The sequence below is a fragment of the Mirounga angustirostris genome, unplaced genomic scaffold (assembly GCF_029215605.1).
Source record: "Mirounga angustirostris isolate CCGP_5_RB_7025 unplaced genomic scaffold, mMirAng1.0.hap1 SCAF_16, whole genome shotgun sequence".
Classification (NCBI taxonomy): Eukaryota; Metazoa; Chordata; class Mammalia; order Carnivora; family Phocidae; genus Mirounga; species Mirounga angustirostris.
In genome coordinates, this window is record NW_026991724.1 from 33,047,722 (window position 1) to 33,067,295 (window position 19,574).

Below are 19,574 nucleotides of genomic sequence, written 5' to 3' on the forward strand. Positions count from 1 at the left end.
CCTGCTTCTCCCACTCCCCCTGCTTGTGTTCCTGCTCTCGCTGTCAAATGAATAAAATCTTAAAAAAAAAAAAAGATTTTATTTATTAGGGGCGCCTGGGTGGCTCAGTCGTTGGGCATCTGCCTTCGGCTCAGGTCATGATGCCAGCGTCCTGGGATTGAGCCCCGCATGGGGCTCCCTGTTCAGCGGGAAGCCTGCTTCTCCCTCTCCCACCCCCCTGCTTGTGTTCCCTCTCTCGCTGGGTCTCTGTCAAATAAATAAATAAAATCTTAAAAAAAAAAAGATTTTATTAATTTGAGAGAGGGCTCGAGTGGGGAGGGAGGGTCAGACGGAGGAGGAGCAGCAGACTCCCCGCTGAGCAGGGAGCCCAATGCGGAACTTGATCCCAGGACCCTGAGATCATGACCTGAACCAAAGACTGACACTTCACCGACTGAGCCACCCAAGCGCCCCAAGAATCTACATTCTTAATCATCACATTCTAATGGCTCCTGAATTAAGTTCAACACACACACACAAACATCGTTTCAATCTGAGTCAAGAGACTTGGATCCTGGTGCTAGCTCTGTCTTTAATAAGTTGTGGAGAGCCATAATAAAGGCACTCTGAAAATCTGAGACTGTCTTTCCCACCTGTAATATGGGGCTGGACTCAACAGTAATTTCCAGATAGTGCAGAAGGGGGCATGAGAGGGTGATACTTTGTCCATTTCAACTAGACCGGACTTTTTTGGAAAATGTTCTGCTAGAAGTAAAGGGATGAAAAATCTTTGGAACCAAAGTTTCTTTCTTGGAGTGAGATTCCAAGCAGTCTAACATCAAGAAATCCTTGAAAGCAGGGCGCCCGGGGGGCTCAGTTGGTTAAGCATCTGCCTTCGGCTCAACTCATAATCTCAGGGTCCTGGGATTGAGTCTCCCATCAGGCTCCCTACTTGGTGGGGGGTCTGCTTCTCCCTCTCCCTCTGTTCTCCCCACCCCCGGCTTGTGCTCTCTCTCTCAAAAAGAATAAAACCTTTTTTTTTCCCAAAGATTTTTATTTATTTGGCAGAGAGAGACAGACAGTGAGAGAGTGGGAACACAAGCAGAGGGAATGGGAGAGGGAGAAGCAGGCTTCCCACTGAGCAGGAAGCCTGATGCAGGGCTCCATCCCAGGACCCTGGGACCATGACCTGAGCCGGAGGCAGACGCTTAACGACTGAGCCACCCAGGTGCCCTGAATAAATAAAATCTTAAGAAAAAAAGGAAGAAATCCTTGAAAGCATGCCAAGTATATGTACACACACAGGTCTATTTTTCTAGGGGAAAAGATTCAAGGCTTTCATTAAATATTCAAAGTACTTGATTATTCCAAAAAGGATTAAGGACCTATAAAATCCTTCTTCTGCTTTACATTCTTAGAGCAAACAGTCAATCCAAATTTGTAAAGCACAATGGAGGAAACCTGCATTTCCTGATTAGGAGCCAAATGTCATTACACAATGATGAGTAAGACAAATTAAAGGTAATCACAGCTTAATAAACTGGAGGTCTATAACTGCTACTTGAAACTTGCTCTTATAGACAGAGTTAAAGGGAGATATCTCATTTGGAACTAGCGTGTATCTGACACGTGGTATGTTTTTAACATGAATCAAGGAAAAAAGCCCGATCACTAATTATATATAAAGTATTTATTTTTATGCACATATTTACCTACAAAATTTACAGAAAATCAAACAGTGCCGAATATATAGAATACCCTCTGATGACTCTGTAGGAGCAGAGGGTCTTATTGCTGCAGTTTCGAGAATAAAATCTTACACAGGTGAAAGCCAAGATGAACACAGTTAAGTTAAATGGTAGCCTTGTTAAAAAGTTTTTGTCCTGTGAGTGAATTTTCAGCTTTCTGTTAAGTGGAATTTAAAAGACTGCTCGTGAAATAATTTAAACCTTTTCAAAATCTTCTAATAAACAGGTAAAAGGCACCTCCAGTTCTTTAAAATATTTACAGCAATCCCAATAGTTTAAGATTAAGGGCAATTATAGTACAGGCGGCTAAAATGCATACACAGTATGTCATCAGCACTCTCGGAACAGTGAGAACTGTGGACTCTAGTTGGGGGCGCCGCTCCCAAGCCAGCCCGTGATGGCGCGGCCGATTGCACCCGAGCAACACCAGTCTAACGGCACGCCCACCATGGCTACTATGCAATGGTCTCAAACGAGGACTATCAAATTCCCAGACGGTACATAATTTATACCTAAACGTGGATATTCAGAAGCTTTTGGAGTGTTCTTAAAATTATTAAAAAAATATAAAGTATATTTAGCATTGAAGGAAAAGAACAAACTGGAAATGGTTACCACGAGAGTGGCTGAAGTTCACTATCTGGTTTAACAAGAATGGTTTCTCAGAACATCTACTGATTTCTCACAACATAATGGAGATGAGTCTTCCTCAGTTCACACTCAATCCGACGTTTTTCTTGCATTATGATTAAAACAGAGGGGTGGAAGAATGACAGGCACAGCTATGTGAGACAGCCGGGTTCAAAGAGCCGTGGGGACGGCAAGCATGCCCCTATGATACTGTGCAGGAGAACAAAGTCCGCAGGACGCTTCCCTCTTTGACATTGGCATTGATTTGCTATTTACAGTAGTTTGCAAAAATACATTATAAAAACTGGATGAGGTTCTGTTTCTAAGTTTAACTTAGTAACGTACAGATATACTTCATCTGCAAAAGTCTCTGCAGGGTCTGAAGTACTAAAGTGACAGTAATACTGTATGTAACACAGATAATCAAGGTACCAGCACGGGCGAGGCCAGTCACCATCATTGAGACCATCTGGGTAAATATTGCACACTTCTTGTCAGCTGTTGCTATGACCTTCACATATCCGACTGTAAAAGGAATCCTTTATGGCTTTTTGCTGTATCACTTATTTGAAGAAAGGCTGTTTTAGGTCCCATAACAATGAGTGCAGATTGTCACTGAACATGAGGCCTAGGTTTCAAAATGAGTTTTCCTGTCTGTAAAAATGGGGGGGAAAAAAAAGTTTTTTCAATACACAGTTCCATTAAAAACATCACCACCTATCCATAAACCTTGACGTGCATCTGAAGGGTACCAGAACACCCCTCTATATGAAGTAAAGGTTAAGCAATTAATAGTTATGTTTTCAAAGTTTTGTGTGGAGCTTTCTTCCTAAAATCTTCGTTACTTTTTTTTCAAAGATTTTATTTATGTATTAGAGAGAGGGAGCGAGCAGGGGGAGCGACAGGCAGAGGGAGAAGCAGCCTCCCCGCTGAGCAAGGAGCCTGATGTGGGGCTTGATCCCAGGCCCCTGGGATCATGACCTGAGCCGAAGGCAGATGCTTAACCAACTGAGCCACCCAGGCGCCCCTAAAATCTTCATTACTTTAAAACAATCTATTTGATGAACTCCCTGTCCACTGGCTACCTAAAAATCTGCCAATCAATCCTATGAATAAAATCCCAACATGTATAAATTCATGCTCCTTGTCAAAGGAAGTTTATAAAACATAAATAAATGTATTTGAGCAAAAACATTTTTCCTTTACCAACATTAAATTTTTATTTCCAGGTGAAAATGTAAACCAATGATTAAGCATGCTGATGTTTAGTGTTAAGTGGATACAACTCTTGTAAGGCCAACTATTTTGTTTTTTCAAAGTAAGCTCTAGGGATGCCTGGGTGGCTCAGTCAGTTAAGCGTCTGCCTTCAGCTCAGGTCATGATCCCAGGACCCTGGGATCGAGCCCCACATCGGGCTCCTTGCATAGCAGGGAGCCTGCTTCTCCCTCTGCCTGTTACTCCCTCTACTTGTGCCCTGACAAATAAAATCTTTTAAGAAAATGAATAAACAAATAAATTAAGCTCTAGGGGCACCTGGGTGGCTCAGTCAGTTAAGTGTCTGCCTTTGGCTCAGGTCATGATCCCAGGGTCCTGGGATCGAGCCCCACATCGGGCTCCCTGCTCGGCGGGAAGCCTGCTTCCCCTCTCCCACTCCCCCTGCTTGTGTTCCCTCTCTCGCTGTGTCTCTCTGTCAAATAAATAAAATCTTAAAAAAAAATTTAAAAAATAAAGATTTTATTTATTTGTCAGAGTGAACACAGAAACAGGGGGAGCGGCAGGCAGAGGGAGAAGCAGGCTCCCTGATGAGCAAGGAGCCCAATGCAGGACTCGATCCCAGGGTCCTGGGATCATGACCTGAGCCAAAGGCAGACGCTTAACCGACTGAGCCACCCAGGCATCCCTCAAGTGTCCAACTCTTGATTTTGGCTCAGGTCATGATCTCAGGGTCACGAGATCGAGCCCCACATCAGGCTCCGTGCAGAGTCTGCTTAAGATTCTCTCTCCCTTTGCCCCTCCCCCTGCTCGTGTGCTAACTAAAAATCTTCACACACACACACACACACTCACACGCGTGCACCACATAGCCACCACCCAGATCAGGCTACAGAACATCACCCCCACCCAGAAAGTTCCTCCACTCCCCTTTCTGGTCAATGGCAGCCCCACTCCTTACATAGACATAACCTCTTCCCATAAATTTTGCCTGTCTCTGGCCTTTAAACAAATGGAATCATAGACTATGTGTTCTTCTGCATCTACTTCTTTCACTCAATGTGTTTCTGAGATTCATCCATGTTACTATGTTCCAGTAGTTTGTACCATTTTATATTGTTATTACGATAAAAAATATACAGTATTCCACTGTGTGAATAGACCAGTATTTGTTTTACCCATTGTTTAAATCTATTTTATACTTTTAAATTACATGAATAAGACATTAATGTAATCTCATTATTAAAAAATCAAATACAGGGGCACCTGGCTGGCTCAGTCGGTGAAGCATGACTCTTGATCCTGGGATTGTGACTTTAAGCCCCATGTTCGGTATAGGAAAGCAAACAATTTAAAAATTTTTCAAATATAGGTAAGCTAAAATCTTTCCTTCCATCTATCTGGAATTCTAGCCCTCTTACAGAACCCAGTTTTAGCGTGAATTCTTCCAAATTGTGTCCTATGTGTTTACATTCACATATATAAAAAATAAAAATCTGATGTTTCTGAGCTGCCTGACTCAGTCGGTTGAGCATCCAAATCTTAGTTTCAGCTCAGGTCATGACCTTGGGGTCGTGAGATCAGCCCTGTGTCAAGCTCTGTGCTCAGCGGGGAGTCTGCTTGAGATTCTCCTCTCTCTCTGCTCCTCCTCCCCACTCTCTCCCTAAAATAAATATATAAATCTTAAAAACAAATCTGGTGTTTCTAATGTGCTAAAATATCTGAAGGTAAAACATACCACTTGGGATTTGTTTCAAAATAATCTGATGGAGGAAGGTGGGCAGGGGTACACATGAAATTAGAATGGCCATGAGCTCGTTATTGTTGACACTAACCAATGGGTACACAGTTCATTATACTCTTCATTTTTTTGGTCTGGAAATTTTCATAATTAAAACTTTTTTGGGGCGTCTGGGTGGCTCAGTCACTAAGCGTCTGCCTTCGGCTCAGGTCATGATCCCGGAGTCCCGGGATCGAGCCCCGCGTTGGGCTCCCTGCTCGGCGGGAGGCCCGCTTCTCCTTCTCCCACTCCCTCTGCTTGTGTTCCCTCTCTCACTGAGTCTCCCTCTGTCAAATAAACAAATAAAATCTTAAAAACTTTTTTATGGATAAAGAAAATGTGACACACACACACACGCTGGAATATTTAGCCATAAAAAAAAATGAAATCTTGCTATCTCCACAACTACATAGATGAAGCTTGAGAACGTAATGCTAAGTGAAACAGAGAAAGACAAATACTGTATAATTTCACTCATATGTGCAATTTAAGAAAAAACAAAAACGAGCAAAGAAAAAAAGACAAATCAAGAAACAGACTCTCAACTGCAGAGAACTGATGGTTACAGGAGGGGAGATGGGTGAGGGGATGGGGGGGATGAGGCAAACAGGTGATGGGGATTAAGGGGTGCACTTGTCATGATGAGCACAGGGTGATGTATGGAAGTGCTGAATCACTACATGGTACACCTGAAACTAATATAACATTGTATATTAACTATACTAGAATTAAAAAGAAAATGGTACCAGGGGAAAAAAAACTTAAAAAAAAAAAAGATAGCAAACTGAGTGTATCGTTTGGTAATTTACTTCTTGCACCGAACATGTCTTGGAGATCCTTGCATGCCCGCATTTACAGATTTACCTATGGTTTCCTATGACGTGGCTATACCACAGCCTCTTTTAAATACCATTCCCCTGGGCGCCTGGGTGGCTCAGTTGGTTAAGCGACTGCCTTCGGCTCAGGTCATGATCCCAGGGTCCTGGGATCGAGTCCCGCATCGGGCTCCCTGCTCTGAGGGGAGCCTGCTTCTCCCTCTCCCACTCCCCCTGCTTGTGTTCCCTCTCTCGCTGTGTCTCTCTCTGTCAAATAAATAAATAAAATCTTTAAAATAAATAAATAAATAAATAAATAAATACCATTCCCCTTGTTTTGGGAAACATAAAACTGGTTTCCATTTTTTCCCTACTGCAAAGGATGTTGCAATGAACGACCTCATACCTGCCTCCCTTGCATGCATGTGATGGTCCCCACTGAGGGTAGATGGAGAGAAGTAGAATGGTTAGGTCATGAGACATGCCAATTTTACATTTTATAAGAATGATGGAAACTGCCCTCCACCATGACTATCCCAGTGTATATTCTCAACAAGCAGTGCATGGGTTCATCTGCTTCACCACAGTACTGGACTTTTAACTTCTGCCAATGTGAAGGTAGGGAAGACAAATGAAAACTCAGTTTAGGGGCGCCTGGGTGGGTCAGTCAGTTAAGCATCTGCCTTGGGCTCAGGTCATGATCTCAGGGTCATGGGATCCAGCCCTATGACGGGCTCCCTGTTCAGTGGGAAGTCTGCTTCTCCCTCTCCCTCTTATTCCCCCGCACCGGACCGCCCACTCATGCTTATTCTCACTCTCTCTCAAATAAAATCTTAATAAAAAAAAAAAAAGAAAAAAAAGAAAAAAAAACTCAGGTTTACTGTGCATTTCCGCAATTACAAATGAGGCTATTTATATTCCCACTTCAGTGATATGACTTAACTTTTCCCACATTTCAAATGTACTATTTTTTTATTGATTTTTTAAAAAATATTTTATTTATTTATTTGACACAGGGCGAGAGATCACAAGTAGGCAGACAGGCAGGCAGAGGGAGAGGGAAAAGCAGACTCCCCGGTGAGCAGGGAGCCCTATGCGGGGCTTGATCCCAGGATGCTGGCATCATGACCTGAGCCGAAGGCAGATGATGCTTAACAAACTGAGCCACCCAGGCATCCCCCTTTTTTCTGATTTTTTAACAGGTCTTTAAATATTTTGTATTCTATCCTCTATTAGATATCTTACACTTTCTTCTTCTTTTTAAATTTATATTTTTCAGTAACCTCTACACCCAACATGGGGTTCAAACTCACAACCGTGAGATCAACAGTCCTATGCTCTTCCAAATGAGCCAGCCAGGCGCCCCACAAATACTTTCTTCTAATCACCGCTCATTTTTTGCCTTTTGCTGTACAAAATTTTCAAATGTTGGTACAATTAAAGGTATCCAACCTCTTCCATTATGGCGTTTTGTTTTGGGTCTTAAAAAGAAGTTTTTCTAGCCAAGATCATAAACATATTCATCTCTCTAGGGCACCTGGGTGGCACAGTGGGTTACACATCCCAACTCTTGGTTTTAGCTCAGGTCATGATCTCGAACCCCATGTTGGGCTCCACACTGAGCAGGGACTCTGCTTGGATTTCTCTCTTCCTCTACCCTTCCCCCAACTCATGTATGTGCGTGTTTTATTATTTATTTATTATTCTAATACATAAATCTTAAAAAACCAAGAAACATTCATATGTATTTTCTTCTAATATTTTAATTACGGAATGTCTTTTTAAATATATTTAAGACTTTATGTGGAATCTAGTCTTTTTAATTGATGCAAAGCAGAGAACTAAATTCACCTTTTTCCAAATGAAAAGCCAATTGCCTCAACACTATTAGCCCATTTCTTCCCTTTTGACTTGAAATACTATCCTTATCCGCTAATTTTAAAAAAAATCAAAGTGTTTAGTCTTTATTCTCTTCATTGATCCAGTGGCCTTCCTGGCTTAGTATCTTTTTTTTTTTCTCTTTATTCTAATTTCTATACTGGGTTAAGTATTATTTGATAGTTTTTTAACTTGAAGGTAAAAATACCTTTGTAAGTAACATAAGCGAAACAAACCTGTGAGATACTCTTAATGTATCAATACAGGATTAACTTTTAAAAACACAGTTGGGGGGCGCCTGGGTGGCTCAGTTGGTTAAGCGACTGCCTTCGGCTCAGGTCATGATCCTGGAGTCCTGGGATCGAGTCCCGCATCAGGCTCCCTGCTCGGCAGGGAGTCTGCTTCTCCCTCTGACCCTCCCCCCTCTCATGTGCTCGCTCTCTCTCATTCTCAGTCTCAAATAAATAAATAAAATCTTTAAAAAAAAAAAAAACACAGTTGGTTTATTGTGCATAGTCTGTCAATTAATTTGAGATCTAATTTAAAATCCTACATAAATGGCACCTGGTGGCTCAGTCAGTTAAATGCCTGCCTTTAGCTCAGGTCATTATCCGGGGTACCTGGGATCAAGTCCCGCACCAGGCTCCCTGCTCAGCGGAGAGTCTGCTTCTCCCTCCGGCCCTCCCCCCCCACTTGTGTTCCCTCTCGCTCAAAAATAAATAAATAAAATCTTTAAAAAAATCCTACATACCGAATACCATGAGATAAATAACAGTTTACAAATTTAACACCCAATAAGCCATTTTTGGCCAATAAGAACCACTGTATATTGAATTTAAGACGGCTTTAATCATAAGACATATCATGATTTTATGTCATTAAGAAAGATTAAACTGGGGTCACCTGGCTGGCTCAGTGGTAGAGCATGTGACTCTTGATCTCAGGGTCATGAGTTCAAGCACCATACTTGGCACAGAGCTTACGTGCTTAAAAATATATATATATATATATATGTATATTATACTCTCAACTCTACCAGTTGAACTGTACGATACTACAGATTATTAGATGCATCTCAATTTCTGAGATGTAAATATGGCTCTTAGGATCAATACTATAAGGAACATTTCCCACTATTAAGCCATGCAATTTTTTTTAAAGATTTTATCTGAGAGAGCGAGCACAAGCAGGGTGAAGGGCCGGGGGAGAAGCAGACTCCCTGCTGAGCAGGGAGCCCGATGTGGGGCTGGATCCGGGGACTCCAGGATCATGACCTGAGCGGAAGACAGATGTTTAACCGACTGAGCCACCCAGGTGCCCCATGCAGACAATTTATTAATGTCTGCTTTATTTAAGCCGAAACATGTCAGTCCTTTCATGCACGTCTATAATTTTCTAATGTAAAAGATACTCACATCATCACAAGACATATTGTATTCTGCTAATACAGTTCGACATCGAGCAGCTATACTGAAAAAAATGTGGTCAAAGGAAAATTTATCATATGAAGAATAAGCTTTTAAAACAACACCTAGATGATCAAGAAGGTGCTTTAATTTCATTCAAAGAATAAAAGTCAATTCTGGTAAAGGATACATTGATGGTGCAACGACCCTCTTGTGTATTCCAGCAAAGAACAAGCCTATTAGAGTGATACAGCTAATGGTGAAAAACGGGTGATTCCATAATGATGTGAAGAAGGACACCTGGAAAAGAAGAGTTTGAAATATAAAAACGTACAAAATCTCAGAACAATACTAATTCTTACCTCCCCACTTATGCATAAATATATGTCATCTGAAATATGAGGATCTGAAGAATTTAAAATAATCCTACTTCTGTTTTGCTGTTCCACAAAAATAAAAATATATGTTCCAAATCCTTAATGTAGCAAGATAATATAGCAATATTCCTTCCATTCATTTCAAAGACTTGAACCATTAAAAATTCATTCTTACAATCAAAAACCATCCTACTGAACACTTCCTGGTAAAAAAGAATTTAAAAAGCACAAGATTGGGGGCACCTGACTGGCTCAGTTGGTAGAGCATGTCTCTTGATCTCAGTGTTATGAGTTCGAGCTCCATGTTCGGTGTAAAGATTACATACATACATACATAAACACGTACATAAAAGCAGAAGACTGTAAATTCCACAAGAGTAGAGACACTGTCTTGTGCATCTCTGTTCTCCCAATATCTGAAATAGTGCTTGGCAAACATAGGTGCTCAATCAGTACTGTTGAATGAATGAAGATAAGGTCTCTGATCTGAGAGTCAATGAAAACACAGGTCAAAAGTGATCTAGTTATTAAAAACCTTCCTTGTAAGAGTCGGGTAGACTCTGCCATTCATTGCCTGGTCCCAGTCTAACCATCCCCTGCTGTACCCACACACACACAAGGTATTCCTTCCCTCCTCTCCTACGTGGCCTCGTAAGATTCAGTTCCAGTATCATCCTCCCCTCTCTGTGGACGCAAAAAGTAAGTTTGGTTCTGAAGCTACTGAGATTATTTTTTCAAAATATTTTATTTATTTGACAGAGAGAGAGAGTACAGCAGGGGGAGCAGCAGGGAGAGGGAGAAGCAGGCTCCGCTGAGCAGAGAGCTCGGCGTCGGGCTCGATCCCAGGACCCTGGGCTCACCTAAGCCGAAGACAGACGCCTAACCAATAGCCACCCAGGCACCCCAAAGCTACTGGATTTAAATGGCCAGACGACACTCAAGAGGGAAAGATGATTAGTACCTACCTATAAGGAAGGGGAGTTTAGGGGCACTTGATCCTGGGGTTGTGAGTTTGAGCCCCACATGGGGTGTAAAGATCACTTAGATAAAACTTTAAAAAGGGGGGGTGCCTGGGTGGCTCAGTCAGCTGAACATCCAGCTCTTAGTTTCAGCTCAGGTCATATTCTCAGGGTTGTGAGATCGAGCCTCATGTCGCACTCAGCTGGGAATCTGCTTGAGATTCTCTCTCTCCTTCCGCCCCACCCCCCGCTTGCAGGCTCACTTTCTCTCTCTCAAATAAAGACATAAATCTTTAAAAAAATGAGCGTTTAAGAGAAACAAAGAGCTAATTTCAGATCTGGGCATAATCAGATGATAGCAGGAAACAAGACAATGTGAGTATGTAGAGACAAGAGTCCAGGATCCAAGACTGGAACAAGAGTGGGCACTGAAGCCAGACTAGTGGGGAATAGCACTGTAGTTTAAAGAAGGAAAGATGTGTTTAGAGTCTGGAAAAAGAAATCAAACGGACTAGGAACTAAATGGGAGAAACAGAATTAATCCAAAGGCATCTATACTCCACTCTTATACCAAGAGATGCATACATATTTCAAGACAGAGAACTAAATTTGCAAAAAGCACCAGGTAGCTGGCCTAGCATGCTGTTGTTAAATAAGTCTGTCAAATGAAGAAACGAGAGGTTGAAAACATCAGGAGAGAAGAAGCTCCCAGAAGGATGAAATTCTGAAAAAAGGTTAATATTCCAAAGGAATGTCTTCTTAAAACCTTCAAGGACAGGGCGCCTGGGTGGCTCAGTCGGTTAAGCGACTGCCTTCGGCTCAGGTCATGATCCTGGAGTCCCGGGATCGAGTCCCGCATCGGGCTCCCTGCTCGGCAGGGAGTCTGCTTCTCCCTCTGACCCTCCCCCCTCTCATGTGCTCTCTCTCTCCTCTCATCCTCTCTCTCAAATAAATAAATAAAATCTTAAAAAAAAAAAAAAAAACCTTCAAGGACAGTTTAATTCCCACAGGCCAGCTAGATTTCATGCGGCCTGCACAATGTAACCACATATAATGTCTTATGCGTTAATTTTAATTAGACCAGTCAACATCAGCCTTCTTTCCTCCATGGCAATAATCAACTGCATCTAAATACCGTTCAGGCATTCATGTACTTTCCAGCTTGCTCTATTCCTTCTCTCCTTGGGTTCTTCCAGATAGTCATGCACTGGCTTTTGAGTCTGCAACTTCTGCTACAGACAATTGCTGTTTAAAACCCCTATCAGCTTTGAGGTTATTAAATACTGAAATAAAGAGTTAACCCTTAGGCTAATAGTTATATTCTCACCTAATTTAGAAAATTACATTAACTACAGAGTTTTGGGCCTATTTCAAATTACATTTAATTCTGTGTTTTATTAAGATCTCAACTAGCTAAAATCAGCTTATATTTTTCCCAATTAGAAGTCAGATTCATTTCCCAAGATAGGCTTTTCCAATCTTCTTGCCAGTCTCTTCACTCTTCCCCTGAAGATGAGCACCAAGCACAGCCTTAAGATCTGACTTTTATAAATGAACACACAAGAGAGTTTCCTATCTGCCATAAAAACCCCTCTGTTAACGTAAAATTCCATCACCAACGTCCCTTACCTCCTATTCTTTTATATCTCCACCCCAATGGATAAAGTCAGGGAGACTACATGCTAAATAAATCCTGGCTACCTGAATTGCCATTTGGACTGCTGACAAAAGCTTTGCTATTAGGTTTTTCTTCTGTATAACCTAACAGATTATAAATAAAGCGACTGGAAGTAGTCTACCTAATTAACAGTTGAAAAAGGGATGTGGGTTTGAGATTTGAGAAAATTACAACATCATTATTACCTAAATAAAGCTGCACTGAGGCAAAAAAACTTCACTGAAAAATTGGGAGACTACTGCTTCTCTAATAAAAAAACCTTAGTTTGAAATTAAGGCACAAGTTAGTAGAAAGCAGCAGAATTTTGAGAAACATGTTATCAGATTTGATCAAAGGATGCTTCGAGAAATAACATTATGAAATCTTTTATTGCATCTGGTACAGGGATGTTCTTGTACAGTGCCCAGTGGGAGCTCTCTCAGTGTTTCCTATATTAAATTTCAGGCAGGAAATTTTTTTTTTTTTTAAAGATTTTTTTAATTTATTTGAGAGAGAGAGAATGAGAGAAAGCACATGAGAGGGGGGAGGGTCAGAGGGAGAAGCAGACTCCCTGCCGAGCAGGGAGCCCGATGCGGGACTCGATCCCGGGACTCCAGGATCATGACCTGAGCTGAAGGCAGTCGCTTAACCAACTGAGCCACCCAGGCGCCCAGGAAATTTTTTTTAAAGATAAATGCGAATAACAAAATCTCTGCTAGCTTATGGAACTCATACATGTGTTCTTTTCACAGAGAGGAAAAACAATGGAACTAGCTGTGACTTTATTGATTAGGTAACACAGACTAATTTATAACTCATTTCTGGCAAGTGTGGTGGCCCACATGGCCTTGTCTGTGACCCGGTTTCCTTCCTGTTTTTGACCCTCTAGTCTAACCTTTTCTTCCCCCCCCCCCCCCGATCTTGACATTTTATTACATTAAAATTTTGCTGTTTTATCATATTTCCTGCAAAATCATTTCAAATGCTTTGTGGGATGACGAAAGTACTACCAAGATAAGTCATAGAAGAAAATGTTATTTTGGGTGCCTGGGTGGCTCAGTGGGTTAAGCGACTGCCTTCGGCTCAGGTCATGATCACAGAGTCCTGGGATCGAGTCCCACGCCGGGATCCCTGCTCAGCGGGGAGTCTGCTCCCTCTGACCCTACCCCCTCTTGGGTCCTCTCTCTCACTCAAATAAATAAATAAAATCTAAAAAAAAAAAAGAAAGAAAATGGTATTTTATAATTTTTAAAAGCTGGCACAGAAGATATTAAATGAACAACGGAGATGACAATTTTTACACTGAAATATGTACAAACTGTGAATATGAAATGTAAAAAGATATATAAGAAGTTCAGAAATGAATGAAAAGTAGTGTAAGGGGGTTATTTCTTAGGCCTTTTCCCTGTAAGATACTTAATCTACAACAGACAATCAAAATTTTTCTTAAGCAAATTAATGTAAGGCATATATTTAATATAATGATCAGTATCACTACTAGAAATAATAGGTAGCATTTAATACTTTACAATGAACAAAGCACTGCTACATTATCTCATTTAATCCAGTAAAGATTTTAAATAAAAACTTCTACCTTTTGTGTCTCGGGATCTATTAACCAGTTCCAGGCACCAGTAGCTGTACAGACAGATACCACTATAAGCAGCACTGATGAAAGATAAACACGAAATTAGTAAGGAATTAACTGTTAATAAATTTATACTAATACCACCAGTTCCCAATCAATGACAGCCAAAGGATGCAGCACTTTATTAAATAGAAAATGCATTTGACTGAGGAATTAGGAAACCTGCTGTACGACTTGAGGAATTCTCTTAAATACTATGAACCTTAGTAAGTAAGGATGATACTGTCCCCATTAGTACTTTAGTGAGAACTTACGAAGATAAATAAAATTAAGAGCAGCAGGAACTTTCAATGTGCTCTGTGCTGATTTTGCAGATCTTATAAATTCAAATTAAAAAACAAAAAAACACCTCTCATTTTCTACCATAAACAAACCAAACAATGACTCTTTTATGAATGCACTGAGAAATCCTGACTGGAGGATTTTGCCTTGCAGACAACTGCCTGCTGTTCAATTAAACAACGGCTGGTGTCAAGAACGTGGAACACACCAATCAGTACCAAGTTTTCTTCAGAGACTTAAAGGAAGATCAGGGTAGGAATTACAGAGGGTAGAACTCAGAGAAGTTTTTCTCCCCATTAAGCTAGAATTATTTTAGGAATTCTAAATAGATCCTAAATAAAACTTAAGAATGAATGACACAGAGCGCCTGGCTGGCTTCGTTGGTGGAGCGTGTGACTCTTGCTCTCAGGGCTGTAGGTTCAAGCCCCACGTTGGGTTTAGAGATTACTTTAAAACCTTAGGGACACTGGGGCATCTGGATGGCTCACTCGTTGCGCATCTGCCTTCGGCTCAGATTGTGATCCCAGGGTCCTGGGATTGAGCCCCTTGGCGGGCTCCCTGCTCGGCGGGAAGCATGCTTCTCCCTCTCCCACTCCCCTGCCTGTGTTCCTGCTCTCCGTCTCTCTCTCTCTCTGTCAAATAAATAAATAAAATCTTAAAAAAAAAAAAAAAAAGAAGAATTTAAAAAATAAAATAAAATCTTAGGGACGCCTGGGTGGCTAGGTTGGTTAAGCGGCTGCCTTCGGCTCAGGTCATGATCCCAGGGTTCTGGGATCGAGTCCCACATCAGGCTCTTTGTTCAATGGGGAGCCTGCTTCTCCCTCTGCCTGCAGCTTCCCCTGCTTGTGCTCTCTCGCTCTCTGACAAATAAATAAAATCTTTAAGAAAATGTTTTAAAAAAATAAGTAAACTCTTAAAGAAAAAAAAAAATTAAAAAAGGAATAAATAGTACTACTAGAAAATAATAAAGGGGCACCAAGACCTAGTTAATATTCTGGATATCAAGGTACTGTCCTTCAGTTAGGATACATACAGTTTTAAAATATAAAAATCAAGATTCACAGAGCAATAGAAACGTAAAACTTTATCTAGAATTCCTTGCGATATACTTTTAGAATAGGCAAATCACAGGAAAACAATTTCGTTTTAGTTATTTAAGTATAGAATCAAAATTTCAAAATGACGTTCTCAGCTCAGAATAGACTAAACTCAATTCCTTATAATGCTGTATTTCCAATAAGAAACAGTCATCCTACGTGGATTTTTCCTTTGGAAAATGAAGCAAAAGCAAAATCAAACCCACTGGCAGGGACCTCATACACAAATTTTTGACTGGTACGTTAAACAAACTGATGTCATTTATATGTAAGCACTGAGACCATGAATCACAGAAAAAGTACATTCACTATAAGATACCACAGCATCATACACATTTTAAAAGATTTTCAAGTAGCAGTGAAATAAGTTTTTAGGGGTAATTCCTCCCTTAAACCAAAGAATCTGAAAATATCATTACTTGTAAATTCTGACCAACCAGAACTCTCGCAGCATACAAATAAAACTTTGCAGACAGATCTAATAAAAATATCATGAAAAATCTTGACACAGAAAAAGACTCCTAACTTCAATAGTGCTCTCTGGTCCCACAAACTGAATTACACTTTGAAATAAAACATGTTTTCAACATGTGCTGTTGTACTTCCCTCTTGGCAGGAATTAAATTTTAGTAATACACATCCAAGAAACTAAGACTGGTCCCAGCATAAGTTAGCAAAGCATTTTGTTTGCTGAGGTCATCACATGTGCATTTATTTGCATTTCCTAAGTATTTCCACAGGGCAATAACCACCCTTCTTTCAAATCATACTTTGTAGTACTCATGACATTTTGAACAGTTATAATGCGAATTTATTACAATAGGCTGCAAAGCAACACAATCATGCTCTGCTAAAATCGACCAAGGGTAATTTCATAACTTTTGCAAGTATATGTTAAATATGATTTCCCTCAACAGAACTTTATTTCGATAGTTTATAGGCAAATTGTAAAACTGCTAAAGAACCTCCTGAAATTATTATGTGTGTCGTTTATCAATATTGTAGTACTTAATAAAAAGAAGTGCATGGGGCGCCTGGGTGGCTCAGTTGGTTGAGCGACTGCCTTCGGCTCAGGTCATGATCCTGGAGTCCCGGGATCGAGCCTCGCATTGGGCTCCCTGCTCGGCGGGGAGTCTGCTTCTCCCTCTGACCCTCCCCCCCTCATGTGCTCTCTCTCTCTCTCTCTCTCTCTCATTCTCTCTCTCAAATAAATAAATAAATAAAATCTTTAAAAATAAAATAAAATAAAATAAAATTCCTTTCTCTTGGGCGCCTGGGTGGCTCAGTCGGTTAAGCCACTGCCTTCGGCTCAGGTCATGATCCTGGGGTCCCGGGATCGAGTCCCGCATCGGGCTCCCTGCTCGGCAGGGAGTCTGCTTCTCCCTCTGACCCTCCCCCGTCTCATGCTCTATCTCATTCTCTCTCTCAAATAAATAAATAAAATCTTAAAAAAAAAAAAAAAAAGAAGTGCATGTATTTTAATGGAAAAATGAAAATCAACCACATGAAATACTGTTCTTTTAGCATGACCAGTTCCTTTTCTTTAGGATTTCTTTGGTTGGGGTGCCTGGCTGGCTCAGTCGGTAGAGCCTGCAACTCTTGATCTCAGGGTTGTGAGTTCGGGCCCCACACTGGGTGCAGAGATCACTTAAAAATAAAGTCTTGGAAAAGTTTTTTTTCTTTAGGATGCACTGTTTACAAAGTTAAATAAATTTAAAAATTGTCAAAACAAAAGGAAATCTTACGGTTTAGTAAAGTGTTTGTTAGTAAAAGATTTTACACAAAAGCAAATCATTGCCAGGCAGGGATAAAAGTACCAATTATCCGTTTATTTTCCCTTAAAGAAACATTCAAGAACTTACTTCTCCAACGTCCAGTGGCAGGTTGCAAACAATGAATATATTCTGTAAGTCTCCTCTCAAAAGCCTTGAGATCTAGGCAAAAAGATTTCAATTTTCCAATTAGCCACTCTTACTAGTTTGCATCCATTAAGATGGAATTTTAGATACTCTAACTGCTTCAGGTCTTACACACCAACTTACATGTATCACTGCACTGTTTACTTCCTTTACTATGACAGCTTTAAGCACTTGACAAAAACATTAGGTTTCTTTAATTCCAATTTCACATATAAGGAAACTGGCTGGTTCACTTTTAGAAGCTTCGCAAAATGGTATGTGGAAAATCAGCAGCAGCCTCAGCCGGCGCCAAAAGCTAGAATTTTGGGGGTTGCAAATAAAAGGATCAAAATCAGGTCGAGTTTTAATTCTGTTGGAACCAAGAACTTTCTATTAGACGACGTATTCCCTAACATCAAAGTCTTCGAGGTCTGTTTGACCGCAGTGACCCGATTCCGATTTCTAGCCCTTATGTTTAATTAATGGCTACGCTTTCCGTCTGGTCCTACCGGATTTCTGATTCGGCTAACGGGTGGGTGTGGACACTCCCCTTTCCCCCCTCCCACAGAATGGGTTACAGGTGATCTTCGGGGCACTACCGGAGCTCAAGCTCGGAGGCCTTCTCAAAGGGGCGTCCAAGGTGCTCCTGAGTGAGCACGGTGGGCTATCATTCCACAGTTGCGTCTTCTGAACTTTAAAAGGAGATCAAGAGGCCCTCCCTTACTGTGGCAGTTAACCAGAAACCACAACAGGCATGAGGATACAACTCCCGGGGTTATCGAAATAAAATAAAGTGAATTAGCATACACAAAGCGCAAAATGCTTGCCAATGAATAAAAGACAAAGTAGCCCAGGCGAGGGGCTCCCGCTCGGAGCTGGGGGGATGGGAGAGCTGACGCAACGTCCCCCAGCGCCCGCGGAGGCCGCGCGCGCCGGAACCAGAGTCCGGCCGCCTCCGGCCGCCCCTCGGCCCGGCCCCCGCGGCCCCCGCGGCCCCCGCGGCCCCCGCGGCCCCCGCGGCCCCCGAGGTCCCGGCCCCTTCAGTCCATCCTTCGCGGCCTCCTCTCCCCGGGGCGGGGTCTCCGCGACTCCAGCCCCTCCAGAGCCTCGCCGGCTTCCGGGAGGAGCCCGGGACTGCCCGGGCGACCCAGGAGACCCACTCTACCTTCCGCCTGCTCCAGCGAGTTCATGTCGGGCGGCAGCTCCGGTCACCGCCGCGGTGCCGTCCGCATCGCAGCCCCGCGGCCCCCGCCCGGCCCGCAACGCCAACTCCCACCTCTAACGGCTTCCCTCCGCCCCTCCCCGTCGCACCGCCCCTTGCCTACACCCGCTACGTTCATTGGGCATCTCTGCCGGACCCCACAACTAAGACGGCCTTCTATTGGTTAGCTACTGCACCGGCCGCGGGGCCTAGCGTTGGACGGTCTGCCGGAGGGACCAAGAACTGCCGGCGGCCGGGCTGGTGTAACTCTGGCGCCGCCTCCTGCCCCGGGGAGGAACTGCAGCCTCTCCGAGCCAGCTCGCTCAGAAGTATATTCTTCGTTTCCTGTCTGGTTCTTTCATTCCTCAAATATTTGAGCGCCCTTTATCTTCCGGGCAGTGTTCTGATCGCTGACGAGGAGTACAGAAAGGAAGGAGCTAGCTCGCCCCTCTAGGATTCAACGGAGTACAGAACTAATTAGAGCCCAAACCATTGATTTAGGTTAGATTACCTCTTTCTTTGATAACCAAACTCCTTAACCCATTTCTCCCTTGGTTACTTTTTTCTCACGTTACCCAATTTTCCCCAAGTTACCAACTTTCATAAATCATAAAGAAGGCAAACAAAGGGCGCCTGGGTGGCTCAGTTGGTCAGGCGACTGCCTTCGGCTCAGGTCATGATCCTGGAGTCCCGGGATCGAGTCCCGCATCAGGCTCCCTGCTTGGCGGGAAGCCTGCTTCTCCCTCCGACCCTGCCCCCTCTTATGCTCTCTCTCTCTGTCTCATTCTCTCTCTCAAATAAATAAATAAAATCTTAAAAAAAAAGAGTGCTTACTCCCAAGAGTGGTTTGGGCAATTAAATGAGACAATAAGTATAAAGCTTGGCATGTGCCTAGCACCCGGGAGGAGAGACACTATTAAAAAAAAAAAAAAAAAAGGCAAGCAAAGTATGAGCCCCAGTACCTAGAACTTAAAAAAAAATCTGTAAGGTACTGACTACCTTTATAT

At 42.3% G+C, this 19,574-nt stretch overlaps 1 protein-coding gene across 16 annotated transcripts in view; it reads right to left on the bottom strand.

Moving 5' to 3' along the window:
• CNEP1R1 (CTD nuclear envelope phosphatase 1 regulatory subunit 1) overlaps positions 1-18,671 on the bottom strand; it is a 42,493-nt gene extending 23,822 nt beyond the window's left edge. For 5 of the 16 annotated variants that reach the window (XM_064580990.1, XM_064580988.1, XM_064580991.1 and 2 more), the window contains exons 1-5: positions 18,532-18,671; positions 17,331-17,402; positions 14,036-14,109; positions 9,639-9,748; positions 9,458-9,512 (exon numbers count right to left, since the gene is read on the bottom strand). In XM_064580990.1, coding sequence (XP_064437060.1) covers positions 9,458-9,512; positions 9,639-9,748; positions 14,036-14,109; positions 17,331-17,402; positions 18,532-18,556 — 336 coding nt within the window. In that variant the 5' untranslated portion in view covers positions 18,557-18,671. Of the gene's footprint in view, positions 1-1,654; positions 3,012-4,243; positions 5,637-9,457; positions 9,513-9,638; positions 9,749-10,171; positions 10,312-14,035; positions 14,110-17,330; positions 17,403-18,531 lie in introns of those variants that run through there. The other 11 variants (XR_010408135.1, XR_010408136.1, XR_010408134.1 and 8 more) reach the window with 8 other exon arrangements.
• Positions 18,672-19,574: the final 903 nt, after the last annotated feature.